We start from the raw sequence: 25,198 nt of genomic DNA on the forward strand, positions 1-25,198 counted from the left end.
CAGCACATAGAATATAGACACACACGAATAAATTCGTACCACACCTATAACTACACATTCAAACTGTGGAGATACCGTACACACACAACAACAGTCGCAATTCGCCACTAAGTGGCCGTGACGACACCACGGCACCTGTGCCATGTCAGGTGCACTTTGAGGCCACGTGAAGTGTCGAAGGCTCACGAACAGGAAGTCACGGGACAGACTCAGGTGCCATTGGTTGACTGACTGAAATGACTGGCAGTTGTACCAGCTGTGCCCACTCGCTGCATTTTAGCCGCTCGGCGCTCTGCTCGTTGTTGTGAGCGTCGCTCCTCTGCCCTCCATTTTTGTTGGAGGGCGACTGCCTCCAACTGCCCATGAGCGTCCTTCACGAAAATTCGCCACAGAGTACACATACAATACAAAAATATTCACGTACATTATACGGTGTCCTGAATTTAACTTCACAGCAGCGGAACACCTATTGTTCAGATCAAGCTGGTCCCGAGAATCAAATCTCATCCCATCATCGCCTTCATCTTATCGTTTTTCCCACGTGCCCATTCTTTTGGAAGACTGATTTTCATTATCTCTCTCCCTTCGAATTAACACTCCTGTGTATGGTAATTCATGTATCATACAAGGGACGTGACGATCCCCATTTCCGCCGTATGTACTGCAGGAGCGAGCGTGCTGATAGTGAGCGCTCCTCTCTGCAAACAAAGACAAAGATCCCCCAGCAAAAAGGGCCTCATTTGAACAGGCGGGCCTCCGCCAAGAAGGGTCCTGGTTTGGATGTTTGGCCGATTCCTTCTCGAGTTCTTTGGTTTGAGCATCGGAGGGAAACCAGTGCTCCGGGAGAAACCCTACGCATGGATAGGCCAACAGCCCAACCGACACAGGGATTGGCCAACAGCCCAACCGACGCATGGATAGGCCAACAGCCCAACCGATGCAGGGATAGGCCAACAGCCCAACCGACGCATGGATAGGCCAACAGCCCAACCGACGCATGGATAGGCCAACAGCCCAACCGACGCATGGATAGGCCAACAGCCCAACCGACGCATGGATAGGCCAACAGCCCAACCGACGCATGGATAGGCCAACAGCCCAACCGACGCATGGATAGGCCAACAGCCCAACCGACGCATGGATAGGCCAACAGCCCAACCGACGCAGGGATAGTCTAACAGCCCAACCGACGCATGGATAGGCCAACAGCCCAACTGACGCAGGGATAGGCCAACAGCCCAACCGACGCAGGGATAGGCCAACTGCCCAACCGACGCAGGGATAGGCCAACAGCCCAACCGACGCAGGGATAGGCCAACTGCCCAACCGACGCAGGGATAGGCCAACTGCCCAACCGACGCAGGGATAGGCCAACTGCCCAACCGACGCAGGGATAGGCCAACTGCCCAACCGACGCATGGATAGGCCAACAGCCCAACCGACGCAGGGATAGGCCAACAGCCCAACCGACGCAGGGATAGGCCAAATGTCCAACCGACGCAAGGATAGGCCAACAGCCCAACCGACGCATGGATAGGCCAACTGCCCAACCGACGCAGGGATAGGCCAACAGCCCAACCGACGCAGGGATAGGCCAACTGCCCAACCGACGCAGGGATAGGCCAACAGCCCAAGCGATGCAGGGATAGGCCAACAGCCCAACCGACGCATGGATAGGCCAACAGCCCAAACGATGCAGGGATAGGACAACAGCCCAACCGACGCATGGATAGGCCAACAAACCCTACTCTCTAGACGACCACATTACCCTGCAGGTGAATATTTCCAGAGGTAATTAAATAACAACAAAAATCCCACGTCTAAAGAGCAGGGCTTACAGAACATATCAACTGCGTATCTAATACGGAATACAAATGCAAGTAGCAACACTACTTTATAGCCCCACAAAATGTACCTTCATTATAAGCCAAAAAATCTTTACAAGCAAATTCACTTTTTTTTTTAAAATAAAACAAGCCAATAAGCCAAATTGATTAACGGAGCCTTCACCGCGTGAGAACTCGACTTCTCAGAGAAACGCTCACACGGGAACGCACGTGTAAACGACCGCACACGCAACAATCTCCTGGTGGAAATTTCACAATGCTAAGCCCGATGCAAGATTTTTACTATCATCATTATAAAACTGCAAAGCAGATGCAGCTGTGCACTAAACGGTGCTTATTTTACATCGACCCCAGAGAAATGATGAGCCAAGTTCAGCGGCGTAATGTGGTTGGCGTGGGCGCTGGCACAAAACGTTAAATTGGTGGCGGCGCCCCCCCATCCCCGTCCGACATCCCTGCTCTTCGTAACCCCAACGCCTGGGCCCTCTCCGACCCATGGGCCCCAATACCACCTCTGTAACAGTCGACAGTTTCGCCACTGTCCAGATTGACAAACAGCCCCCCCACCCCACAACACACACACACACAACTGTGATTTGGAACTCAGAACCTTCCAATTTCCAGTCAGTCAGTCACTCTCGCCGCAGTGACGCCAGGGCCGCGTGCGTGCACCGACGGCCTTGCCGCTGCGCAGACGCCGCATGCGGCGCAAGACTTGCGACAGCCACATGGGCGAGCGGCTACGGCGAGAAGAAACGGCATCGTAACGTCTCCCGGCACGCGCGCACGCGCGACACCCGCACCGCCCGCCTGCCGGCTGGCGCCCGCGCGCGTTTACTGCCCTAATAATACGAGCGCGGGGCTTCTTATTACAAGAGCACATGCTGATACAAACCTGCCCAGGGTGGGTCGCGGTCACGCATTCGTCTGCATTTAGAGCGCGCGGGTGTGCGCGCGTACGTTCTTGTACGTGTAAAGTCATTTGGCTTCATGTTATAGTGTCAAAATTCAGAGATACACATTTTCTATATTCGCGGCTCTCGTAATAACATGTTTACACGAAACCCGCTACGTAGGTAGACCTGCGAGCACAGATATGTCTGCATTAAATGCGGCGTGTGCGAGCGCGGCAGAATATCCACCTCCGTGGTGAGGAATAGTCAAAGGATGACCTCTGTGGTAGAATATGGGTTGTAGGATTGGTAAGATGCAGGCTATGAGCAGAGGATAGCCTCCGTTATAAATATCAGCATTCCCTCGTTATTCGCGAGGGATACATTCTGGAGATGCTCGTGAACAGCACATTTTTCATAAATTTTTTTCATAAATACATAAATAAGCAATTAAATACGTACAATTCTCTCTCATCACTTTATCTGAGCGCTTTCTCGCATCACATTCTCTCTCATTATTGTCTCTCTCTCTCGATGCATTTCGTATCGAGTTCTAGATGCAATTCGTGGATAGCCAAAATCGCGGATAGCAAGTTCGTGAATAATGCGAGAACACTGTATCCACGTGTACAAGTGTGCTAACTGAACGACAATGCGGTAAGCTGGAACAATTCTAACGTAGTTTCCAAGATTGAGCTGCGCGTTGCGGAGCTGATCTTTCATTCAGATTTATCCACGCACTACTGCAGGCATCTTCACGAGTTGAATCCGGTATCCTGGCCGAGTGCCCGTACTTTTCTAATAATTGTATTGCATTCCTCTGACCGATCCGATAAACAAACTCCGATTGATCAGCGTTAGACAGACTCTAAAGATGTTCCAGAGTTGAGTCGTAAAATCGGTTTATTTTGGGTTCGATCGTCGTAGTTATAAGTGAAATGCTTTTACCTTTAGATCTTCACCATCCGACAGCGCCAGTCACATCGTGATGTTGTGGGCAAACGTGCCAACTGATTTGGTTTGTCCATGCGGCAACTTGGTTTGATTGACTCCGTCGGATCGTGGAGGGTTGTTATAGTTTAAAAAAACATCCGACCTCCACAGTGATATTAACCCCAAAATAAACTAATACTGAATCGTGATACTGTTCATGAAAGCCTACGTTTAAAATGTTAAAGATGTGTTTAATATGCATACTTGGGCCTCTTTACAGACAAGAGCTTCTACTTTTTATGCAATTCCTATATATGTAATAATATTTGTATTCATCAAAAAACCTCACTGAGTCTCAAGGCCCATTTACAGGTGACACTTGCCCTGGGGTGTTTGGCCAATGCCACCGGTGTGTGTGTATCATGTATGGCGGGCATGTGCACAGTAAAGCGTATGTACATCTCAATAATAAATTATTGGACTTTATACAGGATTAATTATCCATAAGAGGTTTTTGGGTTAGATCGCGTAAATATATGAATGTGTCGTTAAAACCCGCCACCACCCAACACAGCCAAATAATAAGAGTTGTCATGTAAACAGAACATGCCAATTCGTCATAAGTACAGCACACCGGTGTGTTGGAGAGCCAAGCCACAACATTTACAAATTCTATTATGAATGATATTGGTCGTGAAAGCCTACGTGTTGAAAAGGATTAATTATATTAACATTCAATCCACATGTGCACAACGTAATATACAAACCCCCTCGATGCGTACAAGGTGATCTTCAGTCCCACACATAAACATGTATTGAATGCAATTGAGTGCTCGCTTGGCGAAAGGGCATTTTTACTTTCATATAGAATAAACCGACTCTACATTGTCAACCTTATACACTGAGACGGCGAATCTCACTGCACTTACATGGTTAAAGCACGTATACGACATGATAAGCAATACACTTATAGGAGTATACAATTAATGTGTAGGCATACACTCATGCCGAGAATACGCATTGCAAGATATACATAACCCTCACGGAGGGGGGGGGCAGTGGCGCAGTGGTGGGCCCACTGCGCTATGAAAGTGGCGATCTCAATTCAAGTCCCCCAGCACGGCCGACATCAGCGACAAGCGGCATCTGAACCGGTCCTGCCCCTCGTCACACCTCATCGAGCCGCACTGACAGGCGTGGTGAAGTATGGACAAGCGTGGGTGAAGTATGGACAAGCGTGGGTGGAGCACAGCTGAACCATACGACGAGCGACAAGGGCCTTAATCCAGCGGTGGATTGACAAGGGGGCTGTCAATTACATGACGTGACGCACTACAAGTATTCAAACCCTACAAAAAAGCACGCGATATGACGATCACCAGCATCGTCGTGGAGAACAAAAATAACAATTCGTCTTCCTTCACTTATCCGCCATAAAACATTTTTTTAAGTATTTATTTCACAACACTTCGGCCCAACGGCTAACCATCGAACAAAGACAGTCACCGCATCGCGCGGCGCTTTCAGAAGCGCTTCGGTGGCAGCTGGAACGTTCTTCCTTACGATATTAGGAAGCCACTGGTGCCATGCACTTTCAAATCATCTACATTGAAAATCGACTTCTTTAGAACTGCTTTTTGTGTGTTTAGTTTGTTGTCCTTCCCTCCGCACCTCCGATTAGCGCGGTTGGCTACGTACGGTGGCGAAATAAATTCATCATTACGCACATACGGCCGTCTGGGAGTGCATAATTTTAGCAGCATTGATTGAGCGCAGGCAAATTATGGAAACTCGTCGCACAATGTGCAAGCGGGCTTGGATGTATGGCCCAACGTGTCCGTTGGCAAAATCATGACGCCGCGAACAGATCCGTTGATTGAAAACCATGAAGAGGCCGCCGCTTGTTGGACGACGAAATGCAATCAAAATGCTCGGGTCAAGGGACGAGAATATGGCAAAGAGACATGGCGATGTTACGTGACAGACGTTGTTATTGACACGCTCTGCTGCATTATACACGCCGTAGACACAAAATAGACGAAATCTCACATGTCGCCAATAACACTGTGGCCTTAAAAGATAAAATATCTATTTACAAGAGGCAACGTTTCGGGCAATGGGCCTTCATCATAGCATTACTTGCCTACTAGAAATGTGATTCTCTTAAGGCCACGGTGTTATTGACTTCTGTGTTGTGTTTATTTGTTATGCATGCTCGTGCGCCACTGCCAACATCGCAGCTTCGGCAGGTAACACATTTTAATTTTGAACACGAGCACAATGTGTGCACTCTAGAAGGTAATATAGCGGCTACACTCTTGACAACAACACGTGCCGTTTGACAACTAAACACAATACTATTGTGTACAATACAATAATGTAATTGTATCGTAACCCAATGCGTAACCGAATCGCTACCCTTAGATGAATCACACTTAGAATTATACTTAACGAATCAGTTACACTACCCTACTCGATTGCCAATGCAATTAAACCATCCATACATCTTAACCGATGATATTAACACGACACACCATTTCCATTTTATTTATCATCTACAAAGTCACACAATTGGATATTCAATCCAGAGCGCAGTAATAACACACAGACATATATTAAATCATATACAGTTGCATGCAATGTCCATGTGTGTCTATGCTCAACAAATGTCGTGCAATGCAGGGTCTCACATATCATACATTCAACCTAGCTAACCCAGTAAGCATAGGATGTTGTATCAACGTTGCATGTTTACTGGGTATAGCCTAGCAGAGCCCCATGTGTGCGTATTGCCTACAGACTTTCAATTCCGTACTAGCACATTGTATCAACGCATGCTATGTAAACAGAATGCGTCAAGGATGCAGCGTATAACGTACAAACACTAAATATGAGAACAACGTCTAAATATATCATATCATGTATGTATTGTATACCATATTAAGTAAACATTGTACATATAACGACAAATAATCAAGATATCTTCCTTTGAATTAAGAAAAGAGTGTATTAAGTACATTTTGTATGCATTGTATATTACATTAGGCTTATATTACAAAAGTATACAGTAAATGGTATAGACTATTGCGTATACACTACACATACATCGCATTGATACCGTTTGTATACAACATTGTACATCACATTACGTATACACTATATGCATACGAGTACAACGAATCAGTGCACCCTAGGTATATACCGTATTGTACTGTGCACACGCGTACACGACACGCCAGTAGTACACACCATGCATATGTGATGCAGCATTAGCCTCTGCATAAGAGGAGCAATACAGACTCGGCTATCACAGTCGGCGTTAACACGTTGTACGCCTTGTAGTGTATAATGTATCCCTTCCCCCTCCTTTACGTTGCGAGGCATAGCAGCGTATTTGACGCTACAGGGGCTGTGTACCCTCTAGGAAGCTGCTGCTGCTGGGATTGCCCTTTCATCAAGGTGTCCCATGCACAGCGGCCGCAGCAGCAGCCCCACTCTATCCGTGCGTCCTGTGTCTCTTACCCATCCACCAGCCATACTCAACACGGTGCATGTGTGGGTCTCGATGTGTGTGTGTGGGGGGGAGCGGTGGTGTAGCGGTCAGCGCTCCGAACCCGGTGACCCGAGTTCGATTCCCGCTCACGGCCAACACCGGTGACGATTATTGTAACCGGTCCTCAAATGAGTAGTTGGTGCGGTGTGTAAACATCGCCACTAGAGAGACAAAGGCGGTCGGCCGGGGTGTTGGTCACCCACCCCCCTCGTGTACCGTTCCAGCCTTCATAAGTGCTCGCTAACAGCACTTGGCCCAAACAGTGTGTCAAGGCTATATGGGGGATCTTTGTCTTTGTATGTATAAGTGTGTGCATTGGCTCAGAATATTCGTCAATAACACTGCAGGCTTAAAATATAGCAACAAAATTATAATGGGGAAGATTTGGGGCAACGGTCCTAATTTATGGCATGCAGAGTCGTCAATGACATCAATTAATTATTCATGAGCTATGAAAAAGTGCCATTGCCCGAAACGTTGGCGACTGTGTTGAATTTGTTGTTATTTGTGCTTTTGCACCACTGCCAACGCAGCAGCGGCGGCAGCATCACCAAACAATTTGTGCGTTGGCTGCGCAAAAAGATTCATAAATTATTAACACCATAATTACTACAATTTGATGTTTAAATATGTTCGTGCCATTGCGCGGACAGGAGCTGTGTGCCGTCCCCCGTCTTACTTAATAATAGGTGCTCTTATTCATATTCTTAGTTTTTTTCGGTAAAGTCACGTAGGTAAAAAATTAAAATTAATAAAAGTAAAATTTAAATAAAATATATAATAGGTGCTCACTAACAATGCTTGCCGCCTACCTATCTGTACGGCTAAACGTGGGATTTTTACATTGAGCGGATGTAACGTGCGTATGCAATGTGCGTATGCAGTGTGCGCATGCAATGTGCGTATGCAGTGTGCATATGCAATGTGCGTATGCAGTGTGTGCATGCAATGTGCGTTCCTGCCGATTCAAAAACATATGGACGGGATAGGAAGCAAAGCCGAGTATCAAGTCAGCTCTCTAATGAGGATTGATAATTGTGATAGATTGATTGAATATGACAAACCTGATTTTCACTGTCAAATTCCTGCAACTTAAATATATAGGGAATCCGGGCCACAATCGGAATCAGAATCTTGATGTATCCTGGAGAAATCAGATGAGCTGTAAAGCTCTTTTCCCACAGATGTCCAGTAGGGGGTGGGGGTCAGAAAGTTTAAAACGCTCTGGAGGTTGATAGGTTTCACTCACGAGGCATGGCTCATCGCAAAGTTACAAATGTCTTCAAATCTCGCGACAAGTAAACATTTACAAACAGTGCCCATACCCGTCATCAGCGAACCGAGCGATCGCTGCCCGTGGAGTGTGCCGCAAAAGCCGATAAAAAGCTGGCAAAACCCCTCTTCCAGGTGAACTGTGCATAAAGTAATTTGTCAACTCCACTGCTGGATTAGGGCTACCGGAAAACAATAATATAATAACATCTATATATCTATTTTTAAAAAGATACAAACCTATTCTGATACGAAGCAGTAGGGTTCGTATACACACATCAAATATTCATACGCGCACACTGATCATCATTATTTCGCGTGATTAATGTATTCCGATGCGTAGCTATAAATCGACACGAGCCTGCCCCAGTTGCCATCCTGCTGTAGGTGCACTCACAATAGGCCAACTCCTTATTTTACTCGGCATCTTTGCCGTCGAGTCTCAAGACTCGTTTTCAAGGGGACCCTGCTCGAGTCGTTCGTCCAATTCCTTAACGGGCAAATTCTGCGATTGGCAGCAACCCGGAGTGCCTGGGGAACCCCCTCCCCACACATACGAGGGGGAAAACAATAAGAATATATATGCCGTCAAACTAGCGCCAACTCCTATGAATATAGTTGTTTTGAAATTACGGGGATACACAAGCGTGAACGGATCGATCTAAAAGGGGAACAAGATCTGAAAAGTGGGCTCTAACCCACGGAGGTGTCCGTGGCTGGGAATGGAGGAGCACGCGGATCGGTTACCAAATGGAAATGAGGCATCGTCGCATCGGCTGTCGTGGACACAATAATTGGGCTTGGCCAGGGTGGGCCACGACGTCAGAACTCGAGGCCCGACGACCCAGTGGACGAGACTGGCGGCGAAACGACAGCCAACGCAACGGGAGACGCGCCGATGGGGAGAGGGCCGCGGCAGGAGGGAGAAGATACAACGGGAGATTGATCCGCGGCATCGCTTGCGGAGGCCTTCATCCAGCAGTGGATAAAACGGAATGATTATTTTGAATATTGAATACGTGTCGACGAATGTGCGCACACACACACACGTGCGTCACCGTGCATAATATAAGTATACCATAGAACAAGCTGGTCTTGACGTAACTACATATGCTGCTACCGCTTTGCCGGATATTATGTAGCACTGTTATTATAGAATGCAAGATCCGTGGGCTGCAAGTCTAAGTTATTCTGGTAGCATAGAGTTAATTGTATATATTATTCTTGCCTATAGCAAAGTGTAGTGGATAGCCTTGATAATGTTTTCCGTAAAGACGGGTTAGCTGAATGAATAGTTGACACCAACTCTCATGCTCGTATATTACATGTTTTATTATGAGTCTCGCATAGAAATCTGATGATACATTACGTACGTGTATACATACAGATTGCGTCCATACATCACGTTCGCATTGCACGTACAACATTACTCTACCCTTACACACACAAGTGCGTGCATAACGCAAGTTGCATTGCGCGCACACATTACATACATAATACATACACATTACTAATGAATACATACACAACAACAGGACTATTATACAAGACGCATACATACACTAGACACGTGATATAAATACAATTATTCTTTCATGTAAACCCATTTTCAATCCGCTGCTGCCTGAATGAAGGCCCCGTCACCATCGCGAGGGTGGGTTGGTTGACCATACTTCACCACGCTGGTCCATGCCAGGCTCAGCGATAAATTGTCACTGATGTTAGCCGTGGGCGGGGGGGGAGAAATCTAATTCAGGTGGCCGGATTCACAGCGCAGCATGCAGGAATGCACTAATCACTGCACCACCGCTCTCCGCGTGCGTGTAGGTTGCACTTCTTTCGCTCCGTACGTAGCCGACCGTGCTAATTGGAGGTGCGGGGGGGAAGGACAACAAACTAAACACAAAACGCAGTTCTAAAGAATTCAGTTTGTCAATCGAGATTTAAGTGCACAGGCTCCAGTGGCTTCCTAATATCGGAAGGAAGAACGTTCCAGACGGCCGCAAAGGCGCATCTGAAAGCGCCGTGCGATGCGGTGGCCGCCGTCTTTGTTCGGTGGCGAGCAGCCGAAAGCCGCCGCCGCTGCTGCGAGGATGACGACCGAACGAGATCGGCGAGGTATCGTGGTTCATTTGTGGCACCACTTAGCGTGCAATGAGCACGAGCTCACACAATGTGGATCCGTTTCGGCAACGGGAAGGACCGATGCGTGCGTACAGCTCTGGTTGCGGATCGTGGCGTGGCAAATTCGCCGCTGCCGCCGCAAAACATCAACTTGCAACACCCCCCCACCCCATCCACCCCCGGGCTTGCCCGTGTTATAAAGCGGTGAAATCATTATTGTACTCACACATGCTAACGCCAGAACGTTAATAATACATGCCGTTATTGATATTCGCCGCTGTACACGGCGCGACCGACCCAGAGAATGCACGGCGCACTACGCGCTGCGCTGCGAGAGGAAGAGGAGTCGCGAGCGAAATGAAAAGCCGTGAAGATAAAGCGAAGCGCGCATTGGTGTTGTTGTTGGTGTTGTTGTTGGTGGTGGTGGTGGTGGTAGCGGCGGAAGGCTCTTGCGACGAGTCTGCTGCGTTGGCGTGCGGGCGGGCTGGCGTTTGACGCGTCGAGTCAGGCGCACCGCGCACAACGAGAACGAGCCACCGCCCCCCCCCCCTCGCGGCGTTCGGACGTCGTCGATAGACCGGCCGGAACGCAAACAAAATAAACCTATGCCTATAATTGATAAATACCGTGTAAGTCATCGCAAGCGGTGGGGCAGCGGTTAGCGCGCAACGCTGCTCTACGACCCCGGCGACCCGGGTTCGATTCCCACAAGGCCATCAACACCGGTGACAATCATTATCTGAAGTGGTCCCAAGCCTCGCCTAGGTGGACTCAGCCTCAAGTGAGTATCCGGTGCGGTGTGTAGTAAACATCGCCACTGGGGAGACAAAGGCGGTCGGGCGTGGTGCTGGCCACCCACCCCCCTCGTGTGCCATGCCGGCCTTCGTAGGTGCTACTCGCTAACAGCACTTGCCCCAAAAGTCTGTTAAGGCTACACGGGGGATCTTTGTATAATAATGAGCGCAGTTTAAACAAAAAACACGCATCACGTATCCTCAGAGCGCTAACTACTAACTATGCCTTTTTAATTTACGGGAGATATTCAAATTGTATGAAGCGCTCAAACGTGTTATTTTGTAAGTAATTCGCAAATGTACGCGGTTGTATAATCCTGTTGTATAATAGTCATCATGCAGCTCCTCTCTTGGCAAAGTGAAGGAAACGAGACCGGCAAGACAGATTAACTTATTATCCCCTAGATCGACTCAGCCCGAAACGAGAGAACTCTATGCGGTGTGCCAACACGAACTCATTCATCTCTCTTATAACATATTTGTTTCTTTTTAAGTCCACGGTGTTATTGAGGAATGTGTTGTGTGATGTTGTTATTGTGTTGTTACAATCCCCCCCCCCAAAAAAAACCCGCAGTCGCAGCATCACAACAACAAAGACAAAGATCCCCCGTGCAGCCTTACCAGACTGTTGGGGCAAGTGCTGTTAACGAGTAGCACCTACGAAGGCCGGCACGGCACACGGGGGGTGGGTGGCCAGCACCACACCCGACCGCCTTTGTCTCCCCACGGTGGCGATGTTAACACACCGCACCAGGTAGTCATTCGAGGCCGAGTCGACCCAGGGGAGACCCATGACCGGTTCAGATAATCGTCACTGGTGTTGGTGGAGTCGAACCCGGGTGGCTACGCTACCGGCACCAACACCACCACCACCAACAACCACCACCACCACCACCAACAACTACCACCGCTTCGAATGGCATCATCAGTCACTCTGCAACGACGTCGCCAGATTGTTAAATTAGTTTCCCTCTTCCCCTCTCTCCTCTCTTTCTCTCCCCTCGCCGTCTCTCACTTCGTCGGTGTGGTCGTTTCGTTACGTTCCTAGAGACGGAGGTGGTGATGATGGTGATGATGGTGGTGGGGGAGTGTCACGAATCGTGGTATGTGTGGTGGTGGTGGTGGCTTCTTTTTGGTTCACCGTGCCTCGGGCATCTTTTGGCTTTCTCTCGCGTAAAAGAATCACCGCGAATATACGAGTAGTGTAAGGTGAGCGCGTGCACGCGTGTTTGTATGCAGTAAACAGGAGCCCTGTGTGTTAGGAACAGCACTGTCGGGCAGACACGATTCCGCACCGAGTGCACGTGGCGTCACCACGGCGCTCGTGCCAGGCTAGGTGCACGTTAGAAAACCACGTGGATTTGGCGAAGGCTGCTCCCCCCACCACCCTCCCCACCCTGGCAGGTAGCCACGGACCAGACCCAGAGATGTTGTTATTATAATCCATATTAAATTATCTTCGAAGCTCTATACACACACACATATACATACATACATCGTTCCTGCATAGTATAACTCGGTTTACACTCGGTATACCGTCGTCTTATTCCGCGTGCGAGTTGTGGTACATGAGTTGGTCATCATCATCATCATGCGCATCATCATCGTCGTCGTAGGCGAACAAGAGTAAGTCGTCTTTCGGTGGATTGTGACTAGGGCTGAACGATTAATCGATTTCAAATCGAAATCGCAATTTGACACAATGCGATTAGCGAATCGCAAAGGCGGCGATTTTTTTGCGATTTGAAAAGTTCTATTTACTTTCTTATTGGAATTTTTATTTTTTATTATTATAACTTTATTTACTTAACTTAACAATTGTTCTATGTTTGATTGTTCTATTTGAATTTCTTTTAATACATTCATACTTTTTAAGTTCTCATCATTGCATTAGAATAGAGCAGTTAATATTTTGCTGGTATCATGTTCCAATGTTCCATCACATGTTTATAATTTATTACACACTGAATATTGAACTAAAGCTTGACTTTTAAAAAAATGTAATCGCAAATCAAATCGCAATCGATCTGTCAGCAAAATCGCTATTTGATCATTTCCCCCCAAATCGTTCAGCCCCTACCCGTGACGCTGCAGCCAACCGGTAGAAAGCGGCCGAGGGCCCGCGTGCGTTCACCGCACGCAGAGGAAGACCCATACCCCACATACACACACAGCTCTTACCAGCACGGAGATAAAGACCCCATACCCCACACACACAAACTCTCACCAGCACGAAGAGGAAGACCCATACCCCACACACACAAACTCTCACCAGCACGGAGATAAAGACCCCCCACCCCCCATACACACAAACACTCACCAGCACGAAGATGAAGACCTCACACACACACACAAACTCTCACCAGCACGAAGATGAAGACCCATACCCCCCACACACAAACACTCACCAGCACGGAGATAAAGACCCCACACACACAAACTCTCACCAGCACGGAGATAAAGACCCATACCCCCCACACACACAAACTCTCACCAGCACGGAGATGAAGACCCATACCCCCCACACACAAACACTCACCAGCACGAAGATAAAGACCCCCCACCCCCCATACACACAAACTCTCACCAGCACGGAGATAAAGACCCATACCTCCCACACACAAACTCTCACCAGCACGGAGATAAAGACCCATACCCCACACACACACAAACTCTCACCAGCACGAAGATGAAGACCCATACCCCCCACACACACAAACTCTCACCAGCACGGAGATAAAGACCCCACACACACACACAAACACTCACCAGCACGAAGAGGAAGACCCATACCCCACACACACAAACTCTCACCAGCACGGAGATAAAGACCCATACCCCACACACACAAACTCTCACCAGCACGAAGAGGAAGACCCATACCCCACACACACAAACTCTCACCAGCACGGAGATAAAGACCCCCCACCCCCCATACACACAAACTCTCACCAGCACGGAGATAAAGACCCCCCACCCCCCATACACACAAACTCTCACCAGCACGAAGATAAAGACCCATACCCCACACACACAAACTCTCACCAGCACGGAGATAAAGACCCCACACACACACAAACTCTCACCAGCACGAAGATGAAGACCTCACACACACAAACTCTCACCAGCACGGAGATAAAGACCCCCCACCCCCCATACACACAAACTCTCACCAGCACGGAGATAAAGACCCCCACCCCACACACACACACAAACTCTCACCAGCACGGAGATAAAGACCCCCACCCCACACACACACACACTCTCACCAGCACGGAGATAAAGACCCATACCCCCCACACACAAACACTCACCAGCACGGAGATAAAGACCCCCACCCCCATACACAAACTCTCACCAGCACGGTGAGGTTGTTGGGGTGGCCCAACACACCAAAGCCCCCCCCCCCACGCCTTCGTCTCCACACCGGTGCCGAAGTTTTAAATAAGTAATATTTTAAAAAACTTTTTTTAAACACGCTTTAATTAAATTTACCGAACTAGTAATGGAAGTACTCCACGGCTCCAGGAAGTGGCCCCGAAGCTTGCCATAACGTCAGGGGCCGTGATAATTGCCAGCCAACGTCAGTTGAGCGTGGACAATTAGACCCAAGCCGAAACATAAGATATAAGAAAGAACGTTAAAAAATATGTTTTTTCATGATAGAATATAGTATTGCCATCAGTATGACATACGTATACCAAGTTTGCAGTCGATACCACATTGGGAAGTGGGTTAAAATTGAGTTACAAGATTTGAGGATACAACAACAACGACGACAACAGAGCGAGTCAAATAAAAGCGTGTAAAATAATAATAAAAAGTCACCACTCAAAACGATTTACGGCCGAGTCAACCTACGCGCGGAAGGGGACCAAGGCTTCGGTGTCAGACGCTGGTCAGCCCACATTGTCGGTCGTGAGCCGGCATCCAACTCCGGGGTTTGCACCACGCAGCGCTCCCGCTGCCGCTCCCCGCACGTGCAATAAACTATCTCGTGTCAGGGTTAGACCCGTGTGTAATAGTACGTAATTAGAAGGGGTGTTTAGCAGTCGTGTGAAGGTGATTATTAGTGTTATTATCTTTACACGGGATGCGTTTAAACGACGCGGTGCGTAATGCGCACAGGTATCGTTACGAGACGGCGTCATCCGTAATCCCTCGAAACTCTGCGTAAGCGTTTGTTACGTGGATTGACGATGTGACGTGCAATGCGGAGCGTACTGCGTGATTATTAATAGTCCTCTTACTTACGTCTTATATATATAGACAAACATATATACACACACAACATTGTAACTAATGGGGTGCATTACATATGCACTAAACAAGTGGTGACGCGCCTTTAAAAGTAGCGTACACTAATCGCGAATACGATTGCAGGTAACATGAGAGAGTGTGTATTCATCGCAATTATCAGAGGACGGATTCGCAACTGCGAGATCTGGTCGTTCGAGAAACTCCTTACAGACGCATGCGGCAATTGTCGCAATTCGCCGAATAGTAATATCGTAATAGCGTGCGTGTGTGTGTGTAGTTCGCAGAATTAATAATGCTCGCAATATTAATACAGACGGAATGTCTCCATCCACCCCCCCCCGAAGCATTCTGTCACTCCAAAGTCAACGTGGGAGGCTTTGGCAGCACAACAAGTAGGTTCTGTGCCGATCCGTGCAGTTTGTTTTCGTGTTTGTTACGCTTAGGGTTTTCTCATACACTCAGGAACAATAATTAAATAAGAATAATTAATACGCTGTTGGGCAAACACATCGATGCAGGATCCTCATAACAAGCCTTGAGTCGACAAACACAAAACCCCACCACGTACCGAACATCCCAAACTTCTCTTATGCTGCTCTTATAATTAAATCTAGAATTATCTTGACCATACCGTTTGTATTACTACACACATCCTGTTTATACTTAAAGACCTACCTTGCTCATAATTGACACGAAATTTATTTGTATTCATCATAGTTTGTGCTAACGTATACCCACACACCGCATTATACGTTCCTTCACCACATTCTGTTGGGACATTATAAGCTCCACATCCCAAACAAAGCAACAACATGAACGGGCTCCGACTCAAAAGCGCAGTGACCAATTGCTCAGGTCACAAAAAAAACACAGTTGGGCATTGGCCGCCCTAGAAATCTGACTTATTGCACGCGTGGGCATGGGGGGTTAGCGAACTCCAGAGAGATTGAAGCAAGAAGAACCAATCAGTTGATTAGAACTATTCGATGATGATTAGGAGGATTAAGCTGCGATATCAGGGAGTGGTGCACAAGCACATGTAATAAAAAAACACCCAATAGCACTGTGGCCTTGAAAAAGAAGAACGTGTAGCCCAAGAAAAGACTCGTGACCTTTCTGCCACGGCAGACACGAGCGTCCGATGTTGGCACACCTTCTTCATACGAGGCACGCCGAATGAATTTACGACGACGACGATTGCCGCCACACTTCCAAGTTATCATCCTCCAATGTGCAGGCAATGCAATACAGTCGGACGTATAGGTGGGCGCTAATACATAGCGTCGCATTTGTATTGCAGTGCGGCGCAATGCGGTGGTTGGTGGTGGTGGGGTCAGTGGTGGTGGCGCAGTGGTTGGCGCACGGCATTACAAATCCCGGGCGAGTGCAGATCGATTTTCCGGCCACGGCCAAAATCAGCGGCGCTTGCTACGTGAACCGGTCGTCAGGCATTGGTCTTCGCCAACGTGCACTGACAAAGCGCGGCCAAGTACAGCCAAATAACCGCGAGGATGCCCCCTTCATCCGGCAGTGGACTGACAAAGTGCGGTAAATAATAAATGTTTCATTTATCACATTATGGTTAGTGAGCATCTTAATGTTCAGTTACAGAATGTGTACGATGACTATTGTGTGTATTGCATGCGTGCATTAGCAATGCGTGCTCCCTTGCCAATCCATTGGCATGGGTAAATAGCGCGTGCAATCGCACCTCCTCTGTTGGATGAAGGCCTTTCCCCACAAGTCGTCGTCGCCGTCTTTCGTGGTTCACGCGATGCAAAAAAAATCATCCATCTTGCTCGCCGTGCATTCCAGACGATCTCATCGCTCCATCTCCTCGGCGGACGCTCTTTCGGGCTTTTGCCCCTATTGACTGCCACTCCGTCGCTGGCCTCGACCGACCAGCGGTCAACATGCTCTCTTCGTGACGTCCTGCCCCAAGATTATTTCACTTTCCCGAACAGTCAATACGTAGATCTCCAACTTTCGTTTATGTCACAAAAAATAATAATATTAATGTTATTTATCCTATAACTTTAGTCGAGTCTCAATAATTGTTTTCAGGGGCGATATTTGGCCAAATATATATATTTTTTTATCATTAGTTGTTTGGCTCCCTTTGGGAGGGATGCTCACGACGAGGAGGAAACTCACCCAGAATATGGAGGAGATAACACTCAAGGTTCCACACAGACGCTTTCACCAACCCACTTGGCTCTCAGACCATTAGCGTCGGCCACATCGCAGCTCGGCTGCGAGATTCACGAATCTCTTCGTGATCCACCAACCCTTGCCTCCACACATCGCTTGTACCACGGAAGCGATGTGATTATATTTACGAGATTGCTGTATGTCATCCGGTGCGCACCAACATATACATCATGGCTGAACGATTGATGCGAATTCTAATGATGTTCTCGAAGTGTTAGAAATAATCAATCGCGCACAGATACAGCCGTGAGCCCTATTGCTTAGAACTAGAAACATCTGAAAAGCTACATTACCTTGCCCTCCCCCACCCAAAGAATATAGAGCTTCTAAATTGATTGTGTACACCCATATTCTTTAATATTGCTTCAAGCCTTGTGCTGAACGCTTACAAATGGTTTGCTGCATTGGTGCACAAGCGCAATTAACGAGAATAGAAATTCAATACACTCGTCAATAACACGGTGGCCTTAATAGGGAAAAAATATATAATAGTGGACATTTTGGGCAATTGTTTGTGCGCTAAAAAAAAAGAGCCATTGCCCAAAATATCGACCATTATACTTGTTTTCCCGAAATCCGTTACCCTTTGAACAATGATCTAATGCATCACCAAATTTAAATCCGAGGGTCATGTAGTATTCGCGCCATTCTAACAGCGCGACGCATTCACGAAGGCGCTGCGTTTCGCGGGACGTGGTCTGCAATAGTTGCGCAGTCAGCGTGGGGCGATATTGCTTCACGTGGCTTCACCAAATCGGGTAATTTGCGAGTAATTGTCAACATTCGGACACTTTTTCGACGGCGACCGTCGCCCGCACGCGTGACCAACCGGGCCTGCGACCCGACTGGACATCTGTGAAAAAGAGCTTTACGTCTCATCGGATTCCTCCAGTATAAATAAATATTCGGATTCTGATATTCGGATCCGAGTTTTTTTTTTCTTTCAAATAACGTCACGGGATATTAACCAGGAATATAAACCGCAGTATTAACTAGGACGGCCGTTCGTCCTCGAACTGCAATGCGCAGCCATGTCACCGCCAATGTAATGCGCTTGACCTTTGTGAGCCTGGACGCAACATGTCATATCTGGCCTTAATCTCGGTAAGAGACGCGGCTTCGACTGCGCCTAAATGTTGCCATGATTATTAATGCATCACTCTAACTTGACCGTAACATTGTCACGCGGAGATCGCCTCCGAGAAATATGTGCGGTCAAGTCTTCTTTTAAACTATATCTTTACAAATTAAATTAAAGGCCGCAAGACATTGTAAGCATTGTAAATGCACTCGTTTTAAGAAGTACATAGATACAACTGTACATCACTATGCAGCTCTTTGTTAATCCATTACCGGATGAATACCTCCCCTAGCACCGTATTAGTCTTGCCACGGGGTTTTTACCATACTTCACCACACTGGTCAATGCGGATCTGTGAAGGGGGAGCGCGCGTTCAGATATCCCTCGTCACTGATGTTTTCTAGGACTGAGACTCGAACTCGCGTTGATTGGGTTCATAGCGTAGCGCGCTAACCACTGCGCCACTACTCCACTCCATTTCACGTAGGCGCGCGAGAGATGAGTATTGGGTGTTTTAGCAGAATTTAAATGATCACCATGCTGTGCGTGCGTGTGAGCGCGCGCCTCGCCATTTACTTGTGTCTAGTTTTCGTGGCGTTTGTGAATTATTAATCTCACGTGCATCTTAATGAGTCAATTACACAATAGAAACTTATCACGAGTTCGCGTAAACGATGCCACCCCACCCACCCCGGTTTACTTGACGTGCACGCTACTACGAACTCCCCCCCCCCCCCGCGGGTCGAGCCTTATCCACTTGGTGACTAACCCCGCTTAGATCAACTGCGGTGCGTAAAGTGACATAGCACAAAATTACGCACGCCCGGTACGCAGGCGAGTGTTGTGCACACACAGATGTATATCGATCGGCGCGCTGGGCATACACTAACGTACACGTACTTGGGCAGGCGAAGTTCAATTGCCACGATGAACCAACGTTGTCTGCCCTGCGTGTGTTGAACTTTTTTCGCACGGTACGCTGCCAATACAGCGCCATATGGGCCATGTTTATGAGCGTATGCACAAGCACACAACAATTTGGGTTTGGGATACCGATTTTGTCATTCTACTAAGAAGCAAGGACTGTGTGAACGACGACTGGGTTAGCAACTCGTAATAATGAACGCCAAGTCAATATTGCAATGTGCCAGCATTGTATTGCAATACGCTGCATTTACAAAACGTCACGAGTACACGGATAAGAATATCCCGTGCGATATTATCTGCAGACACACATAAGGCACGCGTGAACACATTCGTGAATTTACAAAACACATTATTAGATCTGGAGTACTGTATAGCTACGTGGTGTGTATGCGTTGAGAAAGAGCTCCAGGGTGTACGGAATCACAGCACGGGAGCGGTCCCTTTACCAAATCACAGAAGTTCACAGGAATTATCATTTGGGCTCGCGTCGTTTTGTTGAACGTCACGACAATGGAAGTCGGTGCCGCGGCTATTGTTTGCGCCCGCATTGTCAATATTGTGTAATTCCGTTGTTAAGATTGTTTAATTCCATTGTTTTTAAATTGTGTAATTCCGTTGTAAATATTGTGTAATTCCATAGTTTTATAATTGTGTAATTCAATTGTTAATATTGTGAATTTCCAGTGTTAATATTGTATAATTCCGTTGTTAATATTGTGTAATTCCATTGTTAATATTGTGTATTTCCAGTGTTAATATTGTATAATTCCATTGTTAATATTGTGTAATTCCATTGTTAATATTGTGTAATTCCATTGTTAATATTGTGTAATTCCATTGTTAATATTGTGTAATTCCATTGTTTTATAATTGTGTAATTCCGTTGTTAATATTGTGCAATTCTGTTACTATGGAATTTCCCCCACCCACCCCCATACACACACAATAAGCCGATAACACAAACCATACGTTATGCTGTGGCCTGTATATGCACACAAATAGAATTATGTGCATGGTATACACACTACGCGGAAATGTTGAGTGTACTGTATATACAAACACACGTGTGCATTGTTACAATACCAGGTGTACAAACTAAAACACACACACAATTATGTATATATATACACACACATGTACGCTATTGCACAAGCAACTCGCACAATGTACAGCCAAATCCAACATCTCCCAAACATCGTGAGCTGAGCAAAACGACGACTTTGCACAACTTCTGTACGAAGTTGACGAGACCCCTCCAGACGAGGGACGTCGTCTCGCGCTCATCGTCAATACAGCCCCCCCCCCCCCCCAGTCTCTTGCTGCTACACTGCCAGAGGTGAGAGCACCCCCGAGTTTCCATGAACTTAGCACGGCCTAACTCTTCACGGGCTCCACCTGTGTGTGTGTAGGTAGAGTGGGGAGCGGTGGTGCAGCGGTTAGCGCGCAATCGAACCCGGCCACGCTGGTTCGATTGGCGACCCGGGTTCGATTGGCGTCCACGGCCAACACCGGTGACGATTAACTGAAGCGGTCCTGGGCTTCCCCTAGGTCGACTCAGCCTCAAAAGAGTACCTGGTTCGGGGTGTAAACATCGCCACTGGGGAAACAAAGGCGGTCGGGCGTGGTACTGGCGGTTCCGGCCTTCATAGGTGCTCGCTAACAGCACTTGCCCCTACAGTCTGTCAAGGCTATACGGGAGATCTTTGTCTTTGTATATATATACACACAACGTGCCATTGTTACGAATGTTGTCCCTCGAACATTGCTGGTTCAACTCTTGCCGTGTGCCACAAAGACAACAGATTTCCCCACCCCCCCCCCCCTTAATAGACCGTAAGGTGGCACGTGCTCGTAGCGAGCATCGCATACCACGCGCACACAAATACAAAGATTACCCGTGTAGCCTTACCAAACTATAGGGGCAAGTGCTGTTAGCGAGCACCTATGAAGGCCGGAACGGGTACACGAGGGGGGTGGGTGGCCAGCATCACGCCCGACCGCCTTTGCACAAATACACCACCACCACCAACACACACACGTTTAATGTACAAGTACCAGGTCGAGACGAGACATCTACACACCTCGGTATGTTGTACAGCGTGGTGTGGTTACGGGCTTCCCCTCTAGGTCGACTCGGCCTCGAATTCAGTACCCGGTGCGATGTGTCAACATCGCCACTGGGGAGACAAAGGCGGCCGGGCGCGGTGCTTGGTCCACCCCCACCTCCTCTCGTGTGCCGTGCCGGCCTTCGGTAGGGTGCTCGCTAACAGCACTTGCCCCAAGTCTATTAAGGCTACACGGGTGATCTTTGCCTTTTTGTGTACGTTATAGGAGGATGCTTTGGTAATGTTTTATCTTATTTATAATAGACAAATAATAAATGTTTATGCGCTGCAATTACACTGCTACGGATAATAATGATAACAACAACAATAATATTTGCAGCTCTTTGTGAATGCCGCTGCTAGATGAAGGCTTCCCCCACGGAGTGTGGGGTCACGTGGGGTCACGTGGGGTTGTTTGACCATACTTCACCACACTTGGTCAATGAGCGTCAGCGATACAACATTATGCATCGTATCAGCACAATAATATCGCGTAATAACACGGCTGGGCGTATTATCGTGTGCGACTGCATGCGATGATTTAAAGTGTCAAATAAATAGATTTAATTTTATATTCAAATAATATGACACTGTTACGTGCACTATATAAGCGTTCAATAAAATACGAGACATTTTTTTTTCACCTAAGCAATTGATGTTATACAATAACACATTGGGTTATTGTATACACATAGGGTGTATGGCAAGACAAAGATCTCCCCGTGTAGCCTTAACAGACTGTTGGGGAAAGTGCCGTTAGCGAGCAGCAGCACCGACTAAGTCCACTGGCACTGTGGCACACGAAGGGGTGGCGTGGCCAGACCCACGCCCGACCGCCTTTGTCTCCCCGGTGGCGATGTTCACTACACACCGCACCGGGTCACTCGTTTAACGCGGAGTTGACTTCGGAATCGGTTCAGATCATCTTCACCTGGGGATTGGCCGTGAGCGGGAATCAACCTCGGGACTGCGGGTTCGTAGCGCAGCGTAGCGCGCTAACCGCAGCGCCACCGCTCCCCCCGCATGGCAAGAAGACACGACCACCGATGGCCCCACGCGCGTGTGCACGCGAAGTCGTCACACCGCGCACCCAAACAATTTACGCAATTTAAAACACGGGGACGGCATTAGTTTCGTCACCAGATAGGCTTTACATACGCACATATATACACATACATACACGTGTGTGTATGTATATATACACACATTATGAGAGTAATACTTTACCGAGTAAAGCCTCATTGAGTCTTAAGACTTCCTTGCACGGGATTGTCCAATTATTATACTTTAAACGCACACTTCTCAAGAGTAATTTGCTTAAAGTAGCGTGTTGTGTTTAAAATCCGCGTTTTCCAAAAACTAGCAACAAAACGGGTCTCATCAGGTGGCGGGCACCTGATCCAGTTGTGTAAATTCCACATTCCCATGACGGGCCCCGGTCTATCCACACGACGACCACTTTCGATAGAAAAAAACTGGACAATGAGACTGCACATACAGGTAGAGTTCATGGGTTCTGAGTGCGCCACTCGATCGGAAGGAAGGCTGGGAGTTCAAACCTCGGTCGCGCGGGTCGACTCAGCCCATCATCATCATCGCTCCGGGGTTGATAAATCGAGCACCACCTTGTGGAAAGCCAACGGTGGTTGACCCATGGAAGACACAACAAGGGAACGTGAAATTTCCACCCGCTGGCTCAGGGTTGCCAACGGAGTTGAGAGACACTTTTGACTGACTCAACATTTAACCACACACGCGCGCATGTACACACACACACTCTTATACGTTAATACCACATCCATACATATGTGTGTGTGTACGCAGTTAACCACACAACAACTGTTACAGCTCTTATTTCAAGCTAGAGCATCTCACCTGGCTTGGGCTTCGTCTAAGCTCTGGTCCGTGATGGTCATGATCTGTTGCAGGATGTCGCCGATGTCCTGTTTACCGCCTCCGGATCCTCCACCGTCCACCCCATCCGGAGGTCCCATGTGCGGATGACCCATGCCCACGGCGCCCGACAAGGCGCCCATGCCCACGCCGATGTGGCTCTGCAAGAGTCGACCTTGCTCGTCCATCATTTGGAACCCCGCAATGATTTTTTTTTAAAAACCGCGACCTGGACGAATGCAAGTGGAGCGAGATCGGCCCCCTCGTGCCCGCGTGTGCCGCGCTGCGGAGTCGGGAGTGACGGACTGGGCTCGCTTTGCCGCTTGCTTGCCGCTTGCTTGCTTGCTTCTTGCGAGAGCTTTGTAGCAAATTAAGAGTAAAAGGGTTCCCCCCGCTCGTCTCTTTGGGGCTACGGCTGCCGTGCGCTGTTGGAGGTTATCCGACAGATACACGCACACAGTCTCTCCCCCTCCCACTCTCCCGATTGCACTGTATACAGCTGGTGATGTGAAGAAACCTGTCTTTGGTAGGAGCACAAAGAAGCTTCTCCGCCCGACAGTCGATTGTTAAAAAGCCCCCCCCCCCCGGCGTAGGAACACAGCGCCGACTTGAAACGCTACGGGACGTGGATGCGCGCTGTCCGTCTACGTCGCCCGCCTCTGTCGACCACCGCTCCGCGTGCTCTGTGCGCCCACGCTGCGTCGCGCCGAGTGTCAGCACGGGTGGATTTTTTTCTCTCTCTCTCTTATTTCACTCCCCCCTTATCCTCCCCTCCTCCCCACCAGCACCGTCGCCTGCTCCCCCCCTCTTCGTCGTTCTTCCAAGCCCAAACTCCCCCCAGTGTTCAAGGGATATAAAGGCGGGCGGGCGCTTAGCTCAGCAAACTTGACCGAGGTAGTATTTGCAACCCACCATCAGCAGCACTACTAACCACCACCAACCACACTGCTTCTCTTCGCTGTGTCCCCCCTCTGTTCTCTCTGCCTTACTCCCAGTACAACCCATCATCAAACCAAGCCGGGGCTCACAAGCCAATGGCACGTGGCTTGCACATCGCTAGCTCCGCCTGCCGCCCCGTGTGATTGGACGGAGACGCGCATTGATTGAATGGTGTCCTTTATATAGCCAAGCGAAAAGCCCGTCCACATTCGCTCCGTGTGTTTTTTTTTGTGTGTGCCAGTTCGGGGCTGTGTTGTGGATTTCGCTTTGTGTAGGCCATTGCACATTCCGTGGCATTTTCTTGCCCCAGTGTATTCTAATTTTTCAATGGAGAAACTGGGTTACGTGTTGAATGTAAAAAAAAAA

At 48.2% G+C, this 25,198-nt stretch overlaps 1 protein-coding gene across 1 annotated transcript in view; it reads right to left on the reverse strand.

The window, feature by feature from the left end:
* LOC144937948 (pre-B-cell leukemia transcription factor 1-like) overlaps positions 1-24,876 on the reverse strand; it is a 230,554-nt gene extending 205,678 nt beyond the window's left edge. The window contains 1 exon segment of the mRNA XM_078865587.1: positions 23,876-24,876. Within this exon segment, the coding sequence (XP_078721713.1) occupies positions 23,876-24,084 (209 nt within the window). The 5' untranslated portion in view covers positions 24,085-24,876.
* Positions 24,877-25,198: the final 322 nt, after the last annotated feature.

This window comes from Lampetra fluviatilis, chromosome 20 (genome assembly GCF_964198595.1).
Source record: "Lampetra fluviatilis chromosome 20, kcLamFluv1.1, whole genome shotgun sequence".
Lineage (NCBI taxonomy): Eukaryota > Metazoa > Chordata > Hyperoartia > Petromyzontiformes > Petromyzontidae > Lampetra > Lampetra fluviatilis.